We start from the raw sequence: 24248 nt of genomic DNA, 5'->3' as shown, positions 1-24248 counted from the left end.
TTATATGAGGTGGTCAAGTGTTTCAGACAGTTTCTCCACAGCTGAGACACAGGACTGTAGCGGAGCAGAGAGATTGTCTTCATATTGTTGAAGCTGGCAGGACACATCATACATTGTTGGTCCCATCTCCTCATCCCAGCGAATTGCTGCCAGGGTACTAGCATGTGCTGATGGTGCACTCCGCACAAATTTACGCCACATGGATGTTGTGCACTGGACTTCATCGGGGTCTTGAGGTGTCTGGGCATTGTCCAAATCACTATAAATCATCTCCCGCACAGCTAATTCCCGCAGGTGCTGGAGACCTTTATCCATAGTGGTCCACTTGCCTATGTGATATACAATATCTTCCTTATGGGGATATCTTTCTCTCATAGCTGCCAGGAGTCTTCTCCAGAGGCTGAGGGCCTGTGCTTCTCTCCCGATTACTTTGTCAATTACCCTTTCTCTAGAGAGGGATCCCAGCTGCTTGGCTTCATTGCCTTCTAATTGTAGGCTATTGGCCCCAGCATCCCAGAATTGAAGCAGACAGGTGAGGATGTGTTCACCTGGGCGTCGACCATAATCCTTTTGTATTTCTCGCAACTCACTCAGGGATAAGGATCGAGTGATTTCTGATTCCTTTATGATTTCCGTCTCTTCTTCCTGCTGTTTTTGTGATGCTGCTGCTTTAGAGGTGCATGCCTTTTCCTCTTCTCCCTCCTTCTTAGGAGAGGCTTCTTCCCTTACTAAACGAGCTGACTTCCGTTTCCATTGTTTTGACTTGACTATGGGGGTGACTGATATCATAGTCCGTTGGTCCTCTGGGTCAGCCACAGCATGTGTTATCTAGTCATCAGCCTCAAAGACTTCCTCACTCTCTTCAAGGTGCTGGATGATGTTAAACAGCGTTTGATAGGCGTAAGCCAGGACCCAGCACAATGCTGCAAGCTGTCGTTCTCCGGCATTATCAGGATACATACAACTCTCAAACATTCTATCAGGTTTTTAGGATTTAGCACTTGCTCAGGGGTGAAGTTCAAAACTATTAGAGGAGACACTCGTGACAGGTACCTGCCTATATCCTCACACACACCTTGCCACCCGCCACAAGACTGTTTCGAGACAGATTCCCAGGTAACCTTTCTAAATAATTGACTGTCCTGGTTTCAGTTAGGACAGAGTTAATTTTCTTCCTAGTAGCTGGTAGAATGCTATGTTTTGGCTTAGGATGAGAAGAGTGCTGATAACATTTCTGACAAAGCAATTGCAGATGGAGCACAATCTCACAGCCTCTGGAGGCGTCTCCTCTCAGCTGTGAGGGAAAGGTATCCCTTCAAGGAAGAACTTTTATGTCTACCAGGCAAGTGGACCACTATGGAGAAGGGAATCCAGTACCTGAGGGAATTAGCCGTACGTAACATGGACCTCCGATAGCATTTGCAGGGATACCTTGGCAGGCCCTATCCCCACAAATCATAAAAACATCAGGAGGTAGTGCCTTAGCTTTTGAAATAATCGTACATCTGTAGTTGTTACCCCTTGTCTTCACGCCATAAGCCCCCAAAACTTGCCTAGCAGTGTCATTGTAACCACAGGTGTTATTTGTGTTTCTGTACCCATATGGCCCTTCTGAAGTCACATTTGTCCACTCTGTTGGATTGTGTTTTTTGAAAGGATTTAATCTTTGCTGTAAATTACCCAACACAAAACATGTTTGAGTCAAATTCAGTGATGTGTTCCCGATCCTCTGAGACCCAAGTAACTGTAACTCTTGTGGATCCCAGGGCAGCGGGACAGTAAGTGAATTTATTAATTTCGCTGAGCACGCAGCAACAGATGAGGCACTGCGGCAATTGTTGGTGGCATACTGGCCAAACTCAGAAGGGTCATACACAGGTATACCTATGAGGCAAGTCCTGAACGGGTCCGTGGACAATGCCATGGACAGACAAAATTCTGATATACCAGTCTGATTAGACCAGTTTTATTAGACCACAGATTTCATTGCAGCTCGATCTTAGTCACGAGCACAAGCACTGCTGGCAGTATTAGAATCACCATCAGCAACTTCCCCGTCCCTTGAGACATCTCGGGCAGCCTTCACAAATCGGTTTGGCACCCAAACTGGTCCTGCTCAGCATACTGTGAGTCTGATAAAATATTGCGTCACACGTCTCACCACATCTCTGTTCCGCGTCTCACTGCGTCTCTGTTCCACATCTCACTGCGACACTATTCTGCGTCTCACCTCAACACTATTCTGCGTCTCACCGTGTCCCGTGTCTCACCGCATCTCTGTTCCACGTCTCTCTGCGTCTCACCACGTAGCACAATCACATAGTCACATAAAGAGGCCTCTTGCACTTCTCATTCATACCTCAAGAAAATATCACTTAAAATAATTTGTCTGTGGCTTCAGGAAGTCCTTGTCTACTCCCGCGGTGAGCGGCTGAGAGTGGAGACCCCTCCGAGGAAAATGCTCGGGGTGCACCTAGGGGCGTTCGCTTCACAGTCGATCCCACAGCTGAGCAGAGCGGCTCCTGGCACAAGGAATGATGCTATTATAGTTTTGTGTTGGGAATTGGCATACAGGACGTGGACATGTACTCGTGGAACAATTGTTCCATTTGAGCTTGCTTTAAACAACCAGGGGTAGGCCTTAGAAATCTCAGGGCCTGCTGTAGCTGAGCAAACCAAGCTGCCAGAGTAACTGTGAGAAGCTCTCACGGCAATGACTCCCACATCGCCCAATTAAGGAACTCAGAAAATATTGTTACCAGCAGCTGGCCTCAAGGACTAGCTCTACGTGACCGTTATTAACAAAGGGGGTTGTTTTCCTGACTGCTAATCAAAAAGGGGGGTTGTTTTCTTGCAGGTGGGGTTGTTTTCTTGTAGTTGTTTGTCTGAGTGCTTTTGACCAATAATCTTGTGTGAAACACTGTCCGCCCCTGTTAAGTTCACTATAAAAGTTAGGCTATTCGGGCAATAAAATGGAGCAGCATGATCTGACTCAACTGGTGTCTGTCGTGCTTTTGGCCGTGCTTCGCAACAGTTTTGTATAATTACACCAAAGAGATACATTGCAATAGGGAGCAAGTGTGGCATTGACGATTTTTTTCATAATTTGGCTTTATGCCCAAGCAATTGAACCTTACACATGCTGTTGCTGTTACACTTCCCAGGATATCTAATTCCTGTGGCTCTGCATGTGAATAATACAATACAGGTGCACTTGCTGCTCTACCGAAAATAACAGCTCCTTAAGTTTTAGAAACAAGTTTTCCTTTGTGATGTGTCTCAAATGTGCCCTCTCAATGCACTGAGCAACGCCTATAGCATGCTGCGAGTCTGATACAATATTCAAAGGTATTAGGTTTTTCTTTTTCTTTTGACGCGTCTCTCTGCGTCCTGCGTCTCACTTCTTTTTTCTTTTTTTTTTTTGGCCATTATAATTGGAATCAATTATCCTCGGCAAAACAAACAATCTGGTCAAAGTTGTACTTGATCGACCTAACAGCAATACACTACAGTCATTCCCAATTGGTCCTTTGACGTTCAATGGAACTTTATGAACGTGAGTACCCCACAAAGTGGCGTCTGTTACTGTGGAGACATCCACTCCAGCACTCCCTCTGGTTCTTGCTGAGAGGGTGTCCACGGTGGTAACTGTAGCAGTGGGGCTGCAGCACAGAATCCTGCTCCACCGTGGTACTCCATGGGCTGCAGGGGGACAGCCTGCTTCACCATGGTCCTCACCACAGGCCGCAGGGGACTTCTGCTCCGGCACTTGGAGCAACTCTCCCCCTCCTTCTTCACTGACCTTGGCACCTGCAAGGCTGTTTCCCACTCCTCTCACTCTCCCAGCTGCTGTGAAGCGCAGCGTTTTTGTTGTTGTTGTTTCTCTCTTTCTTAAATCTGCTCTCACAGAGGTGCAAACAACATCGCTTATTGGCTCGGCTCTCGGTCAGCACCAGGGCCCTTACCTAATATGGGGCAGTTTCTAGATTCTTCTCACAGAAGACACCCCTATGGCCCCCTGCTACCAAAAGCTTGCCATGTAAACCCACTACATTCCACCCCTCGCCTTTCTGAAAAGCATATTTAGAATAATCACAATATACTCTTTACAATTATCACAATCTTCACAAACTTCACTTCCATCAAAAAGAAAAGGAATTCGCCACACCAAAATAAACATAACATCATCACAACACTGATGAGGTGGACAATTTACACACACACTGTAATAAATGACTGAGGCCCAAATAGGATTGCAATCAAAGTTTACAATTTATTAAACTAATAGAGGCAGGCAAACAGTGCTGGGTGCACTGGGAGTCTCTGCTCCACCAAGATGCACACCAGTTACATTAGATGGCAGGTTTTTCTGCTCCTAGGCTAATACATATTCATTACTACTTCTAGAAAAAGCGGGGTTATTATAATTAGTTCTCGGAGTCCGGACTCTCCCATTGGGGTATGCGTATCCGTCTCAGGTGGGCGCTCTGGGGGTCCCTCATGTTGAAGGCTCGTAGCCTTCCTCCCAGGCTTTGTCCTTGTACTGGGTCTGTCTGGAATGTTAACTTTCCCGGCAGCAGCCCATACAGTGCCGTACTCTGTACTTGTAGCTGGAACAGCAGTGTTATCACACCAGTGTTGTGTCTACTGCTGAGCAGCAGTGGCACAGTATTGAGCCTTTCTCTAACCCTCCTAGGGGGTGGGCAAAAAGTGAGGAGAGAAACATCACCAGGGCAGCTGACCTAAACCAATCAAAGGGATATTCCATACCATGTGATGTCACACTCAGCAATAAAAGGTGGAAACAGGAAGAAGAGGGGAGGGGTGGGCTCTCGTTGAGAAGACGTCGGTCCTCCCCTCGAACACCGGCTGCGTGCGTTGAGGCCTTGCTTCAAGGATGTGGTCAATCATCGCTCATTTGTGGGAAGTAGAGAGTAATTTCTTTCCTCTGCACTTCCATATAGCCTTCATTTATTTTGTTTGTTTGTTTTCCTCCCTTCTTTTTATTTTTCCTTTTCCCCTCCCTTTTCCCCTTTCCCTTTTTATTTCCTCTTAGTTAAATTGTTTAGTTCATGGTAGTCTTTATTTAATTATTATAATTATTTCCCTTTAATTAAATTATCCTTATCTCAACCCGTGAGTTGTTCTTTGCTTTACTTCTTCCCCTCCTCATCTAAAGGAGGGGGAGCGAGAGAGCGGTTGTGGGGTTTAGCTGCCCAGCACAGTAAAACCACCACAGTCCTTCAGTTGTTCTTCATTTTCCCTTCTCTCTTTGTTTAGTAGTCTCTGGGCCAGATATCAGAGATTTAAGTGGCCTCTTGTAAAATGGTCTGTAGTTATCTAAAAGAAGAAAAACTCCCTCCTATTCCCTAATCTCCCAGACCCAGACTTGAGCTTCAAAGCTAACCCTTCAGGTTATCTCAAACCCCTCCTTATTTTCTTTTCTCCCAGACTTGGGCCTCAATGTTAACCCTTCAAAGCCCCTATTGACACAAACTGCTAGTCCATTCTTTTGCAAGCTACAAGAACTATATACACTAACCACTGTTTCTCTCAGACTTCTGGTTATACAAGGGTATGTAAGACAGAAGGTCACATTCCATCATGTGGCCCTAGCATTGTTCCATATTGACACGGATCAGATGAACATATTTCACACACACCACCCCTCATCCCTTCACCACACTAATATGAAACATATTCCTCACAATTGCTGCTTTCTTAAATTCTTCACAACTAATACATTCTTAAAAAAAAAAATCCAGTCCATGTTTTGCCCGTTACTTCTCTCGACTGTCATCCTTATCTCAATGAAGAAACCAATCTTCTGACAGTATCGGAGAATAAATGGCACAGAAACTATAGTAATGCTGAGTCGAACTGGAGCAAACAATTTGTGAATAGCATATGCCAACAGAAATGTGCCTGTACCAGCAGCCCTTTTAGTTTGTAGCGATGATTCACTGAAACCAAGTTTGCAGAGAACTGCAGTCATATCCACACCACTTGACACAGCCAGGTAGGAGATTCCTAGAGATACTGATGAAATTCCAACATGGAATGAAACCCCTACAGCACCACATTCTTTGAAAACTTTTTTTCAGCTGCTGGGATTTATTGAGTTTCTTGTTTTCACTGCTGAGATCTGTGGCTGCCTTTTCAGGGGATCCACCCACATCCTTGGCCAAGCTGCCGGCGGCGGTCCCCAGCGCCAGCAGAGGGGCCGGCGGGCTGAGGGGGGGCCGGCGCGAGGGTGTGGGGTAGTGGGGGAGAAAGCAACGGCAGCAGCAGGGGCTCGCGGGGACCTGCAGGGTGGCAGGCCCGGGCGCAGGAGCAGGCAAACATGATGCAGCAGCCCGATGCGTGCAGACGGGCGCTCAAACCGGAGAAATGCAGCAGCCGGCAGCGGGGCAGGCTGGCGGGTGCCCGGAGCTGACAGCGGGGCGGGCAGCAGGGCTGGTGGCGCTTTGCACCAGGCGTTCTGTCAGTCCCAGGCGGTACTGCTAGAGCTTAAGCCGCCGCCATCACTTCCTGCTGCTCGGCTTTCATACCGTACAGCGCATTGATTAAGGAGGTACTGGGGAGGCATTGGGGAGGCAAGGACAATCCCCAGACATGGACTGTATATCTCGAAACAAGACACTGGAACTCATGATAAGGAAGCGGCAGACGGACAGAGAAACAAACGTAAGGACTATAAATCTCAAAACTGGACATTGGAATTCATTATAAAGATACAACAAACGGAAGAATTGGCAACAACCAGCTCTCGCAATTAAGAAACGTGCCAATTCAGCAGATTCCTGACCAAAGGTGAAAAGTACACTGTGAGGAAGACTCGGGGTCTTCCTCCCAAAGACCCCTGCCCACGTCCCAAAGACCCCTGCCCACAATTCTTGGGAGGCTCTACGCAGGCGCAAGGTGCCAAAAGGCTAATTAGCATGAGAAGCGAGGGAAGGCGGGGATAGGTAATGCATATGTATAGGCGCTTGTAGAATATTGATAGATTGATTGTATAAATTCAAGACTGCTTTCCGCTTTGGGTATGCACGATAGGTGGAGAGATCCCCCGTGCATCCAGCGCTGCAATAAAGAATATACCACTTAAAGGAATTTCGGCTTCGATCTTTGAATCAATCTGGCACCCCAGATGGGACTACCTCTCTGCCGGTCCGCAGGACCCGCTGGGGACAGGACTCCCTAGGGTACCCCCGGGATTTCCCGGAGGGACTCCTCGACTCACCGGATCACTGCGGAGGCAGACAAGGACCCCATCATTGTAAGTGAGTATATTCTTTATTCTGGTTTGGTTTTCTGGTCGACCGGTCATCTGGGACTGTCCAGTAAGTCGGAAGGTGACTTCTGCAGGACAGTATTTGGTATATACTTTGTGGTTAGTACCACAAGTATATCTGGGGACCTTGAGGTCCATCTGTATCTGGAACTGTCTGTAAGTCAGAAGGTGATCTTCTGCGAGGCAGTGTTTGGTATATACTTTGTGGTAAGCACCATAAGTATATTTGGGGACCTTAAGGAAAGAGCTCGCTTTAAGGTCCATCTGGAATTGTGTTGTCTATTTCGGTTTTCTGACTCATGGAGTATGGTATTTAACTTTGGTTATTGTTACTGTGATTTTGGCTATTTTTCTGGTGGTAATATTAGGTTCGCGGCATTGTTATAAGAGAGATATCGTTACGGTGTTACACAGTTCGGTTTTCTGACTTATCGCATGTGGAATTTGACTCTGACTATTGTTATTGTGATTTTAGCAATATTGCTGGTAATAGTAGCTTTGTGACATCGCTACTGAAAGATATTGCGTGCCTGTAATTTTGTGAGTGATACGTTTTTGTGATACGCTTTTGTAAGTAACACGTGTATTCTGAAAGTGTGAACTGGAAAATGGGGGGGCACACAAGCAGTGAAATTTTAAAGAAAAGTGCGTTAGGATGTGTTTTGAGTCACTGGAAGGATATTGGAGGATCTGCCGGTGAAAGTGTGAACAGGAAAACATTGATAAAATATTGTAATCAATGGTGGCCGCTTTATAAGCTGGAATGTGGAGAAAAGTGGCCCCTAAATGGAACTTTAAACTCTAATGTTTTGCTACAGTTAATGTTGGTTTTGAGAAGGAGAATAGGATGAAATGTTGTATACTGATGTTGTTTCAGCATCTTGGTGGGAAAAGGTACGGAATTAAGTTGGCCCCTGACTGAGCCTTTGATGTTGGCATTAGAGAAGTACAGGCTGGAGAAAGATAAAGGAAGTGTTAAAAGGGTTGTTGAAAGTGTTAAAGGTGTTTGAAGTTGAATGAGCAGGGAAGGAGGATGTAGGAATGTTAATAGTTCTGCCTCTGCTCTAGGCAGAGATCTTAAAATCATGGGTGTTAGCCCTTTGGGGCAAATGGATCATGATGGGTCCGAGAGAGAGTTGTTATGGAAACAGAAAAACAGTTAACTCTTAAAACAACCTGAGTTCATGTGCGAGCTCAGATTACCGATGGGACCGCTCAGGGAACTGTGGACAACTGCATTCCCCTGACTGACCCCACTGAGACCCTAATCATCCCTAAAATTATGAACGGCTAAGTAAATACTAAAATCTGGATGAATTGGGAATTGAGAATATGCTTCCAACAAGGTCTAAAAGAAACCCCTATGGAATTTTTGGACCAACTCTGAAATGTAATGAAAATAAATAAATAAATAAATAAAACAAAACGGTTTGGACCTGGCTTCGGAGGACAAATTGACTAGCCTTTTTCTAGGGTAATCATTGGTCCCTGATTTCAACAGGAATAACGGGGACCTGGGGAATCTACCCTAGCGGATCCTCCACTGATTATAATGAAGCTAGGGGAGGAATGGAAGTGAAATTTCTTATTGATATGGGGCAACGTATTCAGTTCTAAATCAAGCATTAATGCCTTCACAGAATTATTATGTTAGGGTAAAAGGTGTGTTGTGGTTTAACCCGGCTGGCAGCTAAACACCACGCAGCCGTTCGCTCACCCTCCCCCTCCCTCTCTGAGACGGGGGAGAGAAATGGAAAGTGAAGCCTGTGAGTTGAGATAAAGACAGTTTAATAAGACAAGATAATAATAATAATAATAGTAATAATACAATGATGATAATAGTACCACTACTACTAATATGTACAAACAAGTGATGCACAATGCAATTGCTCACCACCCGCTGACCAATGCCCAGCCTAACCCCGAGCAGTCCGGCCCCCTCCCCCGGCTAGCCACCCCTATATATATTGTTTAGCATGACATCAGATGGTATGGAATACCCCTTTGGCTAGTTTGGGTCACCTGTCCTGGGTCTGTCCCTTCCCAGCTCTTACTGCACCCCCAGCCTGCCTGTTGGCAGGACAGAGCAAGAAGCTGAGATGTCCTTGGCTTGGTGTAAGCACTGCTCTGCAACAATTAAAACATCAGGGTGTTATCAACACTCTTCTCATCCTAAGCCAAAACGTAGCATTCTACCAGCTACTAGGAAGAAAATTAACTCTATTCTAACTGAAACCAGGACAAGGTGTAACCGAAAAGGCTTATTTTTGTGAACCTTTGAAGTACAAGTTAGGGAAACAATGGGGCATACACAGATTTTTATATACGCCTAACTCCTCATGGGCACTCTTAGGTAGAGATTTATTAGAGCAATTAGGAGCAGAAATTGTCGTTGAAAAAGGGAAAATGAAATTAAGAATAGGAGAAGAACAACTAATAAATGTGTTAAGCTTGGCACTAATACAAACTGACCCTAAAAGTGAAATACCTTTAGAGATCACAGATCAATATGTCCAGGAGTTTGGGCTACCGAAGTCCCTGGAAGAGCAAAAATGTGACCTTAATAATTATTAAATTAAAGCCAGGAGAGAAACGCGTTAAGGTTAAGTAATATCCTTTGAGGATAGAAGATAGGAAAGGAATTAAAGAGATAATTGATAGATTTATACAGTATGGATTATTGATTGAATGCGAATCAGAATACAATACACCCATATTGCCAATTAAAAAGGCAGATGGGAAAAGATATAGGCTAGTTCAGGATCTGAGGGCCATAAATAAGATCACTGAGGATATACATCCAGTAATGGCAAACCCTTATACTTTGCTGACTAAATTAAGGAATAGTCAAGTCTGGTTTACCGTACTGGATTTAAAAGATGCCTTCTTCTGCCTACCTTTAGCCACTGAAAGCCAAAACCTATTTGCCTTTGAATGGGAAAACCCTGACTCAGGCAGAAAGACACAGTTAACGTGGACAGTGCTACCACAAGGATTCAAGAATAGCCCCACTATTTTTGGAAACCAATTAGCAAAGGAACTTGAAACTTGGATACCTCCGGACACTGAAGGGGCTTTGTTACAATATGTAGATGATCTCTTAATAGCTACCGAGACTAAAGAGAGTTGTATTCAATGGACTGTAAGTCTCCTTAATTTTCTGGGTTTAAATGGATATCGAGTCTCTCAACAGAAAGTCCAGCTGGTTCAACAACACGTGACCTACTTGGGATTTGGAATTTCGGGAGGTCAGCGAGAACTAGGAACTGAACGTAAGGAAGTCATTTGCCGGACTCCAGAACCTCAAACGGTAAAGGAGCTACGAACCTTTCTAGGAATGACAGGTTGGTGTCGCCTTTGGATTTATAATTATGGACTAATGGTAAAGCCTCTATATGAATTGATAAAGAGTAATCAGTCAAAGTTAGTCTGGACTGGAGAAGCACGAAACGCCTTTAAAAAACTTAAACAAGAATTGATGCAAGCTCCAGCTTTGTGATTACCGGATCTCTCGAAACCCTTTTGGTTGTTTTCTCATGAGAGACAAGGGATAGCTTTGGGAGTACTAGCACAAAGACTGGGTCCCTATAAACGAGCAGTAGCTTACTTCTCTAAACAATTAGATGAAGTAAGTAAAGGATGGCCCGGATGCCTTCGAGCTGTTGCAGCTGTTGTTATCAATATACAAGAAGCTTGGAAGTTTACAATGGGACAGAAAATGACAGTGTTAGTCTCCCATACGGTCTCAACAGTTTTGGAACAAAAAGGAAATCATTGGCTTTCACCACAAAGATTTTTAAAATATCAAGCAATATTAGTAGAACAAGATGATGTGGAAATTGTGGTCACTAACGTCGTAAATCCAGCTTCTTTCCTTAGCGGAACTCTGGATGAACCTATAACTCATGATTGTATAGAAACAATAGAGACTGTGTATTCTAGTCGACCCAATCTTAAGGAAGAACCTTTAGAAGATGCTGACGAATCTTGGTACGCCATTACAACCACTCAACAGGTAATCAAGTCCAAACCATTACCCCCTGGGACGTCCACCCAGAAAGCAGAGATAATTGCTCTTACACGAGCACTGGAACTAGCAGCAGGAAGGAAAATAAGTATTTGGATAGACTCTAAATATGCATTCGGCGTGGTACATGCTCATGGAGCGATATGGAAAGAACGTGGATTGCTGACTGCTCAGGGAAAACAAAAAGAAAACATGCTGAAGAAATTTTAAAATTGTTACAGGCTGTAAAACAATCAGAAAAGGTAGCTATGATGCATTGTCAAGGACACCAAAAGGGAAACTCTGATTTTGAAATTGGAAATCGATTGGCAGATCAGGAGGCTAAACAGGCAGCTGAAATAACTGAGGTGAAGGCATTGTCTTTAATACCAGACGGTAAAATCCAAACTATATATATGAACCAAAAAGCCAAATTATACAAAAGAAGACTTAAAATTAATTGAAGATTTGAAAGGTAAAATGAAACCAGATAGATGAGTATATTTAAAAGATAACTGTGTAATAATACCCTCTAATTTGATATGGCCCATAGTTCTTACAGAACACAATAAAACACATCGGGGAGCTGACACATTGCATAAGAGCCTGAGTCAGACATTAGTGGAACAAAATTTATATACAACAATAAAACAAGTAACTCAACAATGTAGCATTTGCTTACAAAATAACCCCAATACCAAGAATAGAATAAAATTTGGAATAATCAGTAAAGGAAATTATTCGGGGCAACTGTGGCAAATTGATTTTTCAGAACTCCCTAGAAAAGGGGGGTATTGTTATTTACTGGTTCTGACTGACATGATTTCAGGAAGGCCTGAAGCCTTTCCCTGTCGAACAAACAAAGCAAGAAGAAGTGGTTAAAGTCTTGTTAAATGAAATAATACCATGCTTTGGGATTCTAGTAGCAATGTCTTCTGATAGAGTTTCACATTTTTGTGTGCAAGTGGTACAACAGATAAGTAAGATTCTAAAGATATTCTAAAGACAACTGCATACTCTTTATAGACCGCAGGCAAGTGGACAGGTAGAAAAATGAAACAATTAAATAACAAATAGCTAAAATCGGACAAGAATCTAATTTGTCATGACCTCAATCCCTCCCTTTAGCATTACTTAGAATTTGAGTTAAACCTAGAATAAAAAGGGAATTTGAGTCCCTTTGAAATCTTATATGGAAGGCCGTATCCATTTCTATTTAGTGGAGAGGATCGAACGCAGTTAGGATTAGAATATTTATATGCATATATAACTGAACTTCAGAAATAATTAAATAAAGTACATAAATTTGTTCTCAGGACCTGGGCTAGACTGTTGGATCAACCAATCCACCCTTTTAAGCTCAGGGATTATATATATAAAGACTTTTTCAGGACAACCCCTAGAGGAAAAACGGAAGGAAAGTGGACGGGACCATACCATGTATTACTGACAACACACACCGCCATTAAGATTAAGGAGCAAGCAGCTTGGATCCACGATTCAAAGGTGAAAAAGGCCCCGGCAAGGATATGGACCACGACCCCAATTGGACCAGCAAAATTGCGTTTTTCCAGATCCTAATGATTGTGGGGGTGTGGTTGTCAGATTTGGGATGGGCAACTTGGGACGAGAACTTACACCTGACCTTAATACAAACTGTATCTCAAGTGATTAATAAGACGAACTGTTGGGTATGCACCCATCTGCCACAGCATGGGAATAAGGGTGTATTGTTAATCAGGATTCCCTTGCCTGCAAACTTACCTTGGACTAATTTGTGGGAAAACACATCTTGGGGTCAAAAATATGAAGAAGTTTTGGAACTAGAAGTTAGTAGCTTCGTGCCATTGGAATCTTACTATGTATGTGTACAAAGGTGTAACCCGCCTAAGGGTATGGGAAAACAGGATTGTATAAATACGGATACTACTTATGTGGGAAATCAGACATCTTGTAATCGAACAATTGATATTAGTACGACTAGCGGCTGGGCAAATTCAACCAGCTGGCCGGTTCCAGAAGGAAAAGGGTGATATTGGCTATGCAATGATACAGCCCGTAAGGTCTTGCCCGAGAATTGGAAGGGAACTTGCACTCTTGGAGCAGTAGTCCCCAATTTGACCATACATGATGTAGCGCCTCGAGGTTATTTGAGAAATCATATCCGGAGAATTAGATGAAAAATTAACAATCCATTGATAGAGAGACACACCGCTTTTCATATTTTTGTTCGATGGTTTATCCCATGGTTAGGAGTGAGTGAATTGGAAAAGGCGATAGTTAATATTTCTGCAATTATAGAGAAGTTAGAAAACAAAACTCTGGATGCTATAAAGGCTCAACAAGGAGAGATATCTAGTTTATCACAGGTAGTATTACAAAATCGGATGGCCCTAGACTTGTTACTGGCCGCTCAAGGGGGAGTCTGTACAGTAATAAATACAAGTTGTTGTATGTATGTAGATCAGAGTGGAAGGATCTCTACCGACCTGGAAGAAATATGGAAGCAGACAAGGGTCCTACATGAGATCAGTAAAGATGATCTTTCATGGAGTTTTAGTGAAATATGGAATAAGTTAACCTCCTGGTTGCCAAATTTCCAATGTTTGAAACAAGTGTTCATTGCTCTATAACATTAGTAGTGTTAGGAATATTTGTGTGCATGTTGTTTAGATGCCTGCTTTGTTTTGTTACTGTAAATAATGAAAGTATCTGATGCAAAAGAATTTGCATGGGAAAAGAAAAGGGGGGATTGATTAAGGAGGTACTGGGGAGGCATTGGGGAGGCAAGGACAATCCCCAGACATGGACTGTGTATCTCGAAACAAGACACTGGAACTCATGATAAGGAAGCGGCAGACGGACAGAGAAACAAACGTAAGGACTATAAATCTCAAAACTGGACATTGGAATTCATTATAAAGATACAACAAACGGAAGAATTGGCAACAACCAGCTCTCGCAATTAAGAAACGTGCCAATTCAGCAGATTCCTGACCAAAGGTGAAAAGTACACTGTGAGGAAGACTCGGGGTCTTCCTCCCAAAGACCCCTGCCCACGTCCCAAAGACCCCTGCCCACAATTCTTGGGAGGCTCTACGCAGGCGCAAGGTGCCAAAAGGCTAATTAGCATGAGAAGCGAGGGAAGGCGGGGATAGGTAATGCATACGTATAGGCGCTTGTAGAATATTGATAGATTGATTGTATAAATTCAAGACTGCTTTCCGCTTTGGGTATGCACAATAGGTGGAGAGATCCCCCGTGCATCCAGCGCTGCAATAAAGAATATACCACTTAAAGGAATTTCGGCTTTGATCTTTGAATCAGCATTAATCACTGTCTGCCACGTCCCAGTTACTTCTTTATCCAGCTTTCCACTTGAGATGACTTTATCCCATAAACGATCTCCTACTTCCCGCCACTCTTCTGGGCTCACAGCGCTACTCATCCCCTGTCTTCACCGACTCCTCCATTCTCCCGTAGAAGTTTTGAGGTCTGGCTCAATCACCAACGTCCTAGGTCCTGCTGTGTTCGGGCACCATTTGTTGTAGGAAGAACGGCCGAAGTCATGACAGAGACCAATATGGTCAGATCATACTCTATTTATTACCCGAATAGCCTGACTTTTATAGCAATCTAGCAGGGACGGATAGCGTCTCACACAAGATTATTGGTCAAAAGCACTCAGACAAACAACTGCAAGAAATCAACCCCCTTGCGATTAGCAGTCACATAGATTGAAGTCAGCTGCTGGCAACAATATTTTTAGCTCCTGTCGTGGTTTAACCCGGCCGGCAGCTAAACACCACGCAGCTGTTCGCTCACCCTCCCCCCTCCCTCTCTGGGACGGGGGAGAGAAATGGAAAGTGAAGCCCGTGAGTTGAGATAAAGACAGTTTAATAAGACAGGAAAATAATAATAACAAAAATAATAATAACAATAATAATGATACAATAGTGATAATACGAAAGTAATAATAGTATGTACAAACAAGTGATGCACAATGCAAATGCTCACCACTCGCTGACCGATGCCCAGCCTAACCCCGAGCAGTCTGGCCCCCTACCCCCGGCTAGCCACCCCTATATATTGTTTAGCATGACGTCAGATGGTATGGAATACCCCTTTGGCTAGTTTGGGTCACCTGTCCTGGGTCTGTCCCCTCCCAGCTCTTACTGCACCCCCAGCCTGCCTGTTGGCAGGACAGAGCAAAAGGCTGAAATGTCCTTGGCTTAGTATAAGCACTGCTCTGCAACAATTAAAGCATTGGGGTGTTATCAGCACTCTTCTCATCCTAAGCCAAAACACAGCATTCCACCAGCTACTAGGAAGAAAATTAATTCTGTTCTAACTGAAACCAGGACAGCTCCTCAATTGGGCAATAAGGGAACATCATCGTGGGAACTTCTCGTAGTCGTCCTGGTAGCTTGGTTTGCTCAGCTGCAGCAAGTCATGGCCTCCTTGCTGTTTCAAAAATCCCTCTACAAATTTTCCTCCTAGTAGCTGCTAGGGTGCTACATTTTTGGATTTAGGATGAGAATAATGTTGATAAACACTGATGTTTTAAAAGAGACAGCCTGCGCCCACCATGACCGTTAATAACGTACGGACACTCTTCCCCACCTGCCGCACCGAGCCTACTGGTCTCTAACACTCAGGCCCCTCCTCCACCACCACGAATGAATTCGCTCGCTGAGCCCACTCTCCTCACTCCCTACCCCGGAAATAGACTCTTCTAACCCTACCACCTCCTACCCAGCCCAGGAACAGGCACTCCCTTTCCCTTCCGGGGATGTCTTATCCTCACTGTCACTTCCAGGGCAGCCATTTTGGGAGGCTGACGCTTACTTACTGGCGGCTTTGGGTCCGAGCTGTAGCAGCTGATAATAGCAGTAGGAGGTAGCCTGTGAGTTGGTGAGCGGAAGGGGGTGGGGTGGGGTGGGGTGGGGTGCTGTGCTGTGGGGGAAAAAACATCCCCGCTCGATGATTGCAGCCCCCACCATGTCAGATTTCGATAACAATCCCTTCGCTGACCCGGACCTCAACAACCCCTTCAAGGTGAGATTGGGGGTGGGGAGGGGGCGGTGGCTAAAGGGCGGAGCCGGCGGAGGGACGGGATGTAAGCCTTCCTCAGTGCTGTGGCTTTATGCGTTCCGAAGGAGGAGGCTTGGTCCCAGTGGTGTCCCTTCGGGGGGGGGGCGGCGGGCGGCGGCTTTTCCCTACTGCAAAAGGTGGGAAAGGAGTCAGCGCTGTGGGTTAGGGATGGCCTTAGGGAGGCTGTCTCGCTGGGGGGCAGGCTGTAAGATGCTGAGCGGCAGCTACAGAGGGGCCTATATTTCGTAGTGTTTGGGGCATGACGGTTATAGGGGACTTTATAGGATGAGCAGCCTTCTTAGGAGCTGTAGAAACAGGCGTAGTTATTTCACAAGTTCATGCTTCTGTGTTTTGTTCTTTCTTCTGCTACTAAAATAATACAAATCTGTGTTTCAAGTGCATTCTTATCACTAAAAAAAAATAGTGGTAAGTTACTGTATATATACGTTTATATAACACTGCAATATTTTTTCTTCTGTTTGGCTGACCCGAATAGTTCAGTGAATTTACCCCACCCTTTTTCCTCTCTCATCTCCTCTCAACCTTGTCCAGCCATTGAGGCTCAGCCTGGTTTCCAAGAACCTGGGGTCTCTGCTCAGGTTAGGGAACATTGCTGCCAATTTCTCCTTTTTAGGTCCAACCAATAACAAAGGTGAGCACGTATCCCAGTGACTGGGCAGAAACACCATTTGTAATAAATGGCTCAGTCTTTCTACTTTCCCTGAACTTTGTGGGTGCCACAGAGTATGATATTCCCACTGAATACCTAATGATTGACATAATAATTTTATTATTTTAGAAGTCAAGTGTGTGCCCTGGTCAGAATCAATGTACTGGATTATCCCATATCTAGGTATCAGGTGTACTAATAGAATTTTTACCACCATTTGTGCCGTAGCTCGTGCTACGGGATAAGCTTCTACCCATTGTGTTAAATGATCTACTATTACCAATAGATACATGTATTTTATCCTCTCTAATTTGGGCAATTCAGTGAAATCAACTTGTACTTTCTCAAAAGCCCTATAAGCTGTTTTGTTTTGTTTCTCCCTCCCGTGGCTGCTTGTTGAAACACTTTCTTATTTATCTTCTGACAAGTTAAGCAATGGTTATGTAATTTGCTTTGCTATTTCAAAAAAAAACAATGCAACCAAATTGTTTCATTAAATGATCACTTAACGCCTTTGTACCCCAATGTGTTTGTGCATGCAAACGTCCCAATATTTGCTTTGCATCAGCTTTTGGCAATATCTCTCACCTGTCTGGCAGTGTCCATTTTCCTTGTTCTAATTTAGCCCCTATTTTCTCCAGTTTCGTTTGTTTTGTTTTGTTTTCCATTGCATTTCATAGTCGGTCCAAAAATTCCATAGGGGTTTCTTTTGGATCTTGTTGGAACAGATTCTCCATTCCCAATTTAACCAGATTTTAACTGTTCATTATTTCCGGGGTGCCTATAGTCTCAGCGTGGGGCCGGTCAGGGGAATGCAATTGTCAACAGTTCCCTGAGCAGTCCCATTGTCAATCTGAGCTCACTCATAAACTCAGGTTGTTTTAAGAGTTAGCTGCTTTTCTGTTTCCATGACAACTCTCTCGGACCCATCATAGTCCCTCTGCCCCAAAGGGCTCACACCGGTGATTTTGAGATCTCAGCCTCCTGTTGAGGCAGAACTATTAACATTCCTACATCCTCTTTCCCTGCTCATTCAACTTCAAACAGCTCTGTTAAATACTACATGCCACACCTTTAACACCTTCAACAACTCTTTTAACCCTTCCTTTATTTCACAGAATCACAGAATTTCTAGGTTGGAAGAGACCTCAGGATCATCAAGTCCAACCTAAGTCCAACCTCTAACCTAACACTAACAGTCCCCACTAAACCATATCCCTAAGCTCTACATCTAAACGTCTTTTGAAGACTTCCAGGGATGGTGATTCCACCACTTCCCTGGGCAGCCTGTTCCAATATCTAACAACCCTTTCAGTAAAGAAGTTCTTCCTAACATCCAACCTAAAACTCCCCTGGCGCAACTTTAGCCCATTCCCCCTCGTCCTGTCACCAGGCACGTGGGAGAACAGGCCATCCCCCACCTCGCTACAGCCTCCTTTGAGGTATCTGTAGAGAGCAATAAGGTCGCCCCTGAGCCTCCTCTTATTTTTCTCCAGCCTGTACTTTTCTCATGCCAACACCAAAGGCTTAGTCAGGGGCTAACTTAATTCCACTCCTTTTCCCTCTAAGATACTGAAACAACATATCAGTATGAGACATTTCATCCTATTTTCTTTCTCTCCTCAAAAACAACATTAATTGCAAGATAGTGTTATAGTCGATTGATCCATAAAGTGGCCATTCACTTTATATAGTGGCCACCACTGATTGCAATACTTAGTGAAAGTCCTCTTGCTTTCTGTGCCCCCAGTTCTAACAATATCCTTCCAATGTGCCAATATGCACCAAAGGAGGATTTCTTTAAAACGTCTCTGTTTTGGATATTACCCATTTCCTTGATTTCCCATTCCCTTTTATTTGTTTATTTATTACTATTCCTTACTAGTTACTGTCCTTTGTTTCAACTTCCACGAAAACCTTTTTACTGCGAGTTTTTACTATCTTTTCCTAATCTTCTTCCTAAATGTCCCAGTTCTTTGGGATTAAACTCTTCTTCCCACATACAAACTTTACTATTTCAGATTATTAATGAGCCACGTTTCAATCATAAATCCACAGAACTTCAGGAAGACAGCTGAAGCACTCATCCTTTGTCTTCTAGACAATCATTACCACCTTTTCCACAAAAATTTACATTTCAACAGGACCGAATTTCAAGCCGAATGCCAATTTTTCTCATGTACTTTGTTAGTAAGCTCATACAAAACAAGGAATCACTCCTGTGTATCCATCAATATGGGGGTTTAAAAAGGTATTGAGGCCTAAATAAATTCGCTCTCCCCCTTCTTACCAAATTCCCAGGGCTCAAGCCCGAACCACCAAAGAAACGACTCTCTCCGTTCTACCGCTTTGATAATCAGTCAGCCCCCTCCCCCTCTCCAGTACTTGGGAAACTGACCACACACCACAGCAAATACACCAACACTTCTCAACTGTTAGTTACTTAGATAATGCTCTCGCCTTTTTCTTGTCACACTCAAAGCATTTAAGAGTAAAAAAAGGATCACAAGATACACTGCCAGGCCTATATATTAGGTACCACCAATCAAAACTTGGATAAAACAGCCCTTCTTTTCAGTCTGTCACACACTTCGTTCGTCTCGGCCCACTCCACTCGTGGAGAATATGGAACCACGGATTGGAACTCCACACTCGCTTCGCAGTGACGCTGCGTCTCACTCACACAGCACGATCATGCAATCACACAAAGAGGCCTCTAGCACATCTCATTCATACCACAAGGATATAATTTAGAATGATAACCAACCAAACAAGTATTGTCTCTGACTGTGTTCTTCGTGGAGTGACTTATTCCACTTGGTTTCAAACCCTTACACTTACACAAATACTTTCAACACAAAATACCTGGACATTTAAGAATAACACATACAATTATTAACACTCCAGTTAGTATCCCTCCAGCAGCTGAAAACATACCGTTTGTCTGCAGCTTCAGGAGATCTTTGTCTGCTCCTGCGGTGAGCGGCTGAGAGTGAAGTCCCCTCTGAGCAAAACACTCAGGGTGCACCTAGAGGCGTCCGCTCCGCAGCCGAGCAGAGTGTCTCCTGCCTGGCTCAGCAAAATGACTCACAGAAATATGACTCCACAATCAGTAAGATTGTAAAGTAGGTATGTTTACTCAGTTCTGGGAGGCACAGGGTGGGGGGGTAGCCTCACCAATGTTGTGTGCCTAATGTGGCAACTTGCTTTAGTTATAAAAGAGTAAAGAGTTACATATACATGAAGTTTCCCAATACTCTTATACAAATGCATAACCTGTCCCTTTGTGAACAGTCCTCCTTATCTCACACCCCTTGGTTATAGTCCGAACTATGAGGTTGTTTTGATCTGGTTCTCAGGGTCCAAGGGGCTCGTGTTATCTGGAGGTCTAAGCGCAGCACAGGCACAGTACATTGCAAATGTAGCACATATTCATTCTTAATCAGTCACTCTCTAATTTCTAATTCCATGTTTCAGGTGCAGCATACTTGCTCTCTTCTGGATCCACGGGTATTCTACTATTAACAGGAATGTTCAAAGCCTGACAGACCCAGTCCTCTGTGTACCCAAATATCGGCCAAAATACATGGGGTCTTAAGGGTTCTTTTGGTCATTCTATCATACAATACTGGACCATTTTTAATTTACTCTTTCATTTTCTGGGGCCCCTATCGCTCCAATTTCTAATCATTATTCCTAATGGACTTTCTGGTGGTATGTCTGGTAATTTGCTCCCTTTCTTCTGGTCCTTGGTCCTTCACCGGCCAAGTCCCTTGCGGGAGATTGGAACCGCGGTTAGAAGACCTGCACACTCGCTTCGGAACTGAGTTCCGTCTCAGTCACACTATTACATACCTTGGCAACCGAATCCCACCCAACCGAACGGTATACGCCTTAAACACTTACAACTCCGTCGTCTTCATTTGGATCTTCGCGCGCAGAATTATGGGCAAAATGCAGTGCTGCAGCCGGCAAGGGAGCTCATAAAAAAATCAAAATCTTTGATTACCTTTATTCAGGTTCAAGATGGCATTAGTCCTGACCTGACTCAAACAGGAGCCACCAAATGGTGGGGCGCCCCTCCTATTCAGGAACCAAAGCCCTTCTGGACGAGCCCCCATTTGTAATAAATGGCTCAGTCTTCAAAATAGGATTGCAATCAAAGTTTTACAATTTATTAAACGAATAGAGGTAAGCAAACAGCACTGGATGCGCTGGGAGTTTCCGCTCCACCAAGACGCACACCAGTTACATCAAGCAGCCGATTTTTATGCTCCTAGGCTAATACATATTCATTACTACTTCTAAAAAAAAAACAGGGTTATTATAATTAGTTTCTGGAATCTAAACCCTCCTACTGGAGCATGCGTATCAGTCTCAGGTGGTCCTTCTGGGGGGTCTCTTGTGCTGAAGGCTCATAGTCTTCCTCCCTCTTGTCCTTCTCCTTTGTCCAACTTGGCTGTATGTCAGAGACTTGTGCAGCGTCCCCTGCAAGCTTTGTCTTTTAGTCATTCTTCAGCTCTCATGGTCTCCTTAATCTCCTGGCCAGATATCAGAAACTTGCATAGTGTCCCATGCAATAGTCATAATAGTTTGCAGTTATTCTGATCCCCCCCCCCCAGATATCAGAGACTTCAAGGAAAAGCCTACAAATACATTTCCCTTCAAGCTCTCTATTGACATGAATTGCTAAAACATTCCTTTGCAAGATACAAGAATTATATACATTAACCACTCTGTTTTTCTTAGACTTGTGGTTATACAAGGGTATGCAAGACAGAAGGTCACATTCATCATACCATGTGGCCCTAGCATTGTTCCATACTGACATGAATCAGATGAACATATTTCACAATGGCATGACTAATCACCTAGGCTGCCCCAGCTAAAGGCTGCCTTTAGCAGCACTTAAGCACGTGACTTGCCTAAAATTCATGTAGACACAGGTGGAAGTTAACTAGTGAAGACACATGCAGCATTCTCTACTTTCACAAGTGCAGGTGTTTGTAGATCTTTCACTTACTTGGTATGCCCTCTCTGTCTGTCCATGTGGTTTCATATTGTTGGCTAATTAAGCTCCACAACACTACTCTTTCACTCCCCATCCTCCTTTGTGGAGGGGGATGGAGGAGAAAAAAACTATGATTTGTGGGAGAGGGTGTGTTTGTTACAGCTTGAGATAAAGGTAATTAAAGGGAAAAAGAAAAAAGAAAAAAAAAGAAAACACACAAAAAAAAAAAAAAAAAACAAGCAAAGCCCATGCAGAAGCAAACAGACAGAAAACAATTATTGTTTACTTCCTATCAGCAAGTGATGTTTGGCCACATCTTGAGAAGCAGAGCCTTAATATGCTGTGGTGGTTTTACCCTGCTGGGCAGCTCAGTTCTACCCTAGCTGTTCTTTCACTTCCCCTCCTCAAAGGAAAACCATATGTTTTCATTTTGATTGATCTGTAATCATCTGTTGATTCACCAGATGGTTGTTATACAGGGAGCAGATGGGCCTGCCTTACTCATCTCCAGTGTCTCCCCTGGTGTGAAAGGCCCTTCTTTTTCAGTCTGCAGAGCTGTGAAGTGGTTTTGGAAGGGCACCTCAGGCTTCAGGGTAAGACTCTTCCTCCTGCTGGTCCTTGCTGTTGCTTCCATTCCTCTGTGTTATTGGACTCCCTCCCATCTATATGTGCCAGTGAGGGAGTTCTTGGCTGTGGGTCCACTGCAGGCAGTGCTTGGAATCAGCTAACTCCTCAGTTTCCCTGATGTTACACAGCCTTCTCACTGCCTCCTGTAGCTCAGCCACCTGGTGCAAGAGGTCCTCCACCTGGGCACACCTTTTACAGGCAGGTCTGCCGCCTGCCTCAGGAGGAAGATCTAGATGCTTCCTGCAGTCTGAGGTCTGCACTGCAGCCCCTCCCTTCAGCAGCTTTGTTGGTGTGGAGGCATTGGTCATCACTGGGGGAGATGGGGCAGACCCCTCAGCCTCAACTTGCAGTCTCTGCTCTCAGAAAAGTGCCTGCTATTCTACCTTAAGGGTCAGGTAGGATGAGTGTCTTCGACCTGTGTAGATAGTCACAGAACAATGCCTGGTTGCTGGGTTGCGTACTTCAAATCTCCCATTCAACCAGTGGAACGGCCCTCCTTGGAAGAGGTGCCCATTCTGAGTACCCTCCCACAAGAACTGGAATACCACACCCTGTTTACCAATCCTGGTTGCTAGTGCTTGGTAGGGCTGTCTTTTGTATGTGTGTGTAGTAGCTGCTGCTATTCCTGTCCCCGCCTACACCTCATCAGCCGCATGGGAGAGCTGCCGGCTCCAGACTGGTCTCTGTGCTACCCTGGGGTTTCCCTGGATCAGGAAACCTTCCCGTACTCCGTGATCCTTTGCCTTTTTGCAGAATGCGCCTGTACTGGAGCTGATCGCAATGGTGAGATAATGAAAGCCTTACTCAGTACTGGGTACTCCACCTGGGGCACAACAACTCCAAGCAGAGCTACAGGCTGGGAGATGAGTGGTTGGAAAGCTGCCAGGCAGAGAAGGACCTGGGAGTATTGGTTGATAGTCGGCTGAATATGAGCCAGCAGTGTGCTCAGGTGGCCAAGAAGGCCAATGGCATCCTGGCTTGCATAAGAAGCAGTGTGGCCAGCAGGGCTAGGGAGGTGATCGTCCCCCTGTACTCGGCTCTGGTGAGTCCGCACCTCGAGTACTGTGTTCCCTTTTGGGCCCCTCTCTTCAAGAAGGACATCGAGGTGCTTGAGCGAGTCCAGAGAAGGGCGACGAAGCTGGTGAGGGGCCTGGAGAACAAGTCCTATGAAGAGTGGCTGAGGGAGCTGGGTTTGTTCTGCCTGGAGAAAAGGAGGCTCAGGGGTGACCTTATTGCTCTCTACAGATACCTTAAAGGAGGCTGTAGCGAGGTGGGGGTTGGCCTGTTCTCCCACATGCCTGGTGACAGGACGAGGGGGAATGGGCTTAAGTTGCGCCAGGGGAGTTTTAGGTTGGATGTTAGGAAGAACTTCTTTACTGAAAGGGTTGTTAGATATTGGAATGGGCTGCTCGGGGAAGTGGTGGAATCACCATCCCTGGAAGTCTTCAGAAGACGTTTAGATGTAGAGCTTAGGGATATGGTTTAGTGGGGACTGTTAGTGTTAGGTCAGAGGTTGGACCTGATGATCTTGAGGTCTCTTCCAACG

General features: G+C 44.6%; 1 protein-coding gene and 2 long non-coding RNA genes across 17 annotated transcripts in view; 2 read left to right on the top strand and 1 right to left on the bottom strand.

Annotated features, from left to right (window-relative positions):
• The window catches only part of LOC137847051 (uncharacterized), a 750318-nt gene extending 737635 nt beyond the window's left edge, over positions 1–12683 (bottom strand). Inside the window, exon 1 of the long non-coding RNA XR_011090755.1 lies at positions 12453–12683. This is a non-coding gene — a long non-coding RNA (uncharacterized lncRNA). The remainder of the gene's footprint in view (positions 1–12452) is intronic.
• On the top strand, positions 8270–14603 carry LOC137847049 (uncharacterized). The gene is made up of 2 exons (XR_011090751.1): positions 8270–11309; positions 12682–14603. It is a non-coding gene; the product is annotated as an uncharacterized lncRNA (long non-coding RNA).
• Positions 14604–15861: 1258 nt separating this feature from the next.
• Positions 15862–24248, top strand: part of LOC137847029 (secretory carrier-associated membrane protein 1-like) — a 128492-nt gene continuing 120105 nt past the window's right edge. For 3 of the 15 annotated variants that reach the window (XM_068665287.1, XM_068665280.1, XM_068665288.1), the window contains exon 1: positions 16239–16358. Coding sequence is in view for 6 of the 15 variants with exons in the window: in XM_068665281.1 (XP_068521382.1) it covers positions 16284–16358 (75 nt within the window). In the remaining 9 variants the exon portion in view is untranslated. The other 12 variants (XM_068665286.1, XM_068665282.1, XM_068665284.1 and 9 more) reach the window with 12 other exon arrangements.

This window comes from Anas acuta, chromosome W (genome assembly GCF_963932015.1).
Source record: "Anas acuta chromosome W, bAnaAcu1.1, whole genome shotgun sequence".
Taxonomy (NCBI): domain Eukaryota; kingdom Metazoa; phylum Chordata; class Aves; order Anseriformes; family Anatidae; genus Anas; species Anas acuta.
This window is presented reverse-complemented; position numbering and strand designations above follow the sequence as displayed.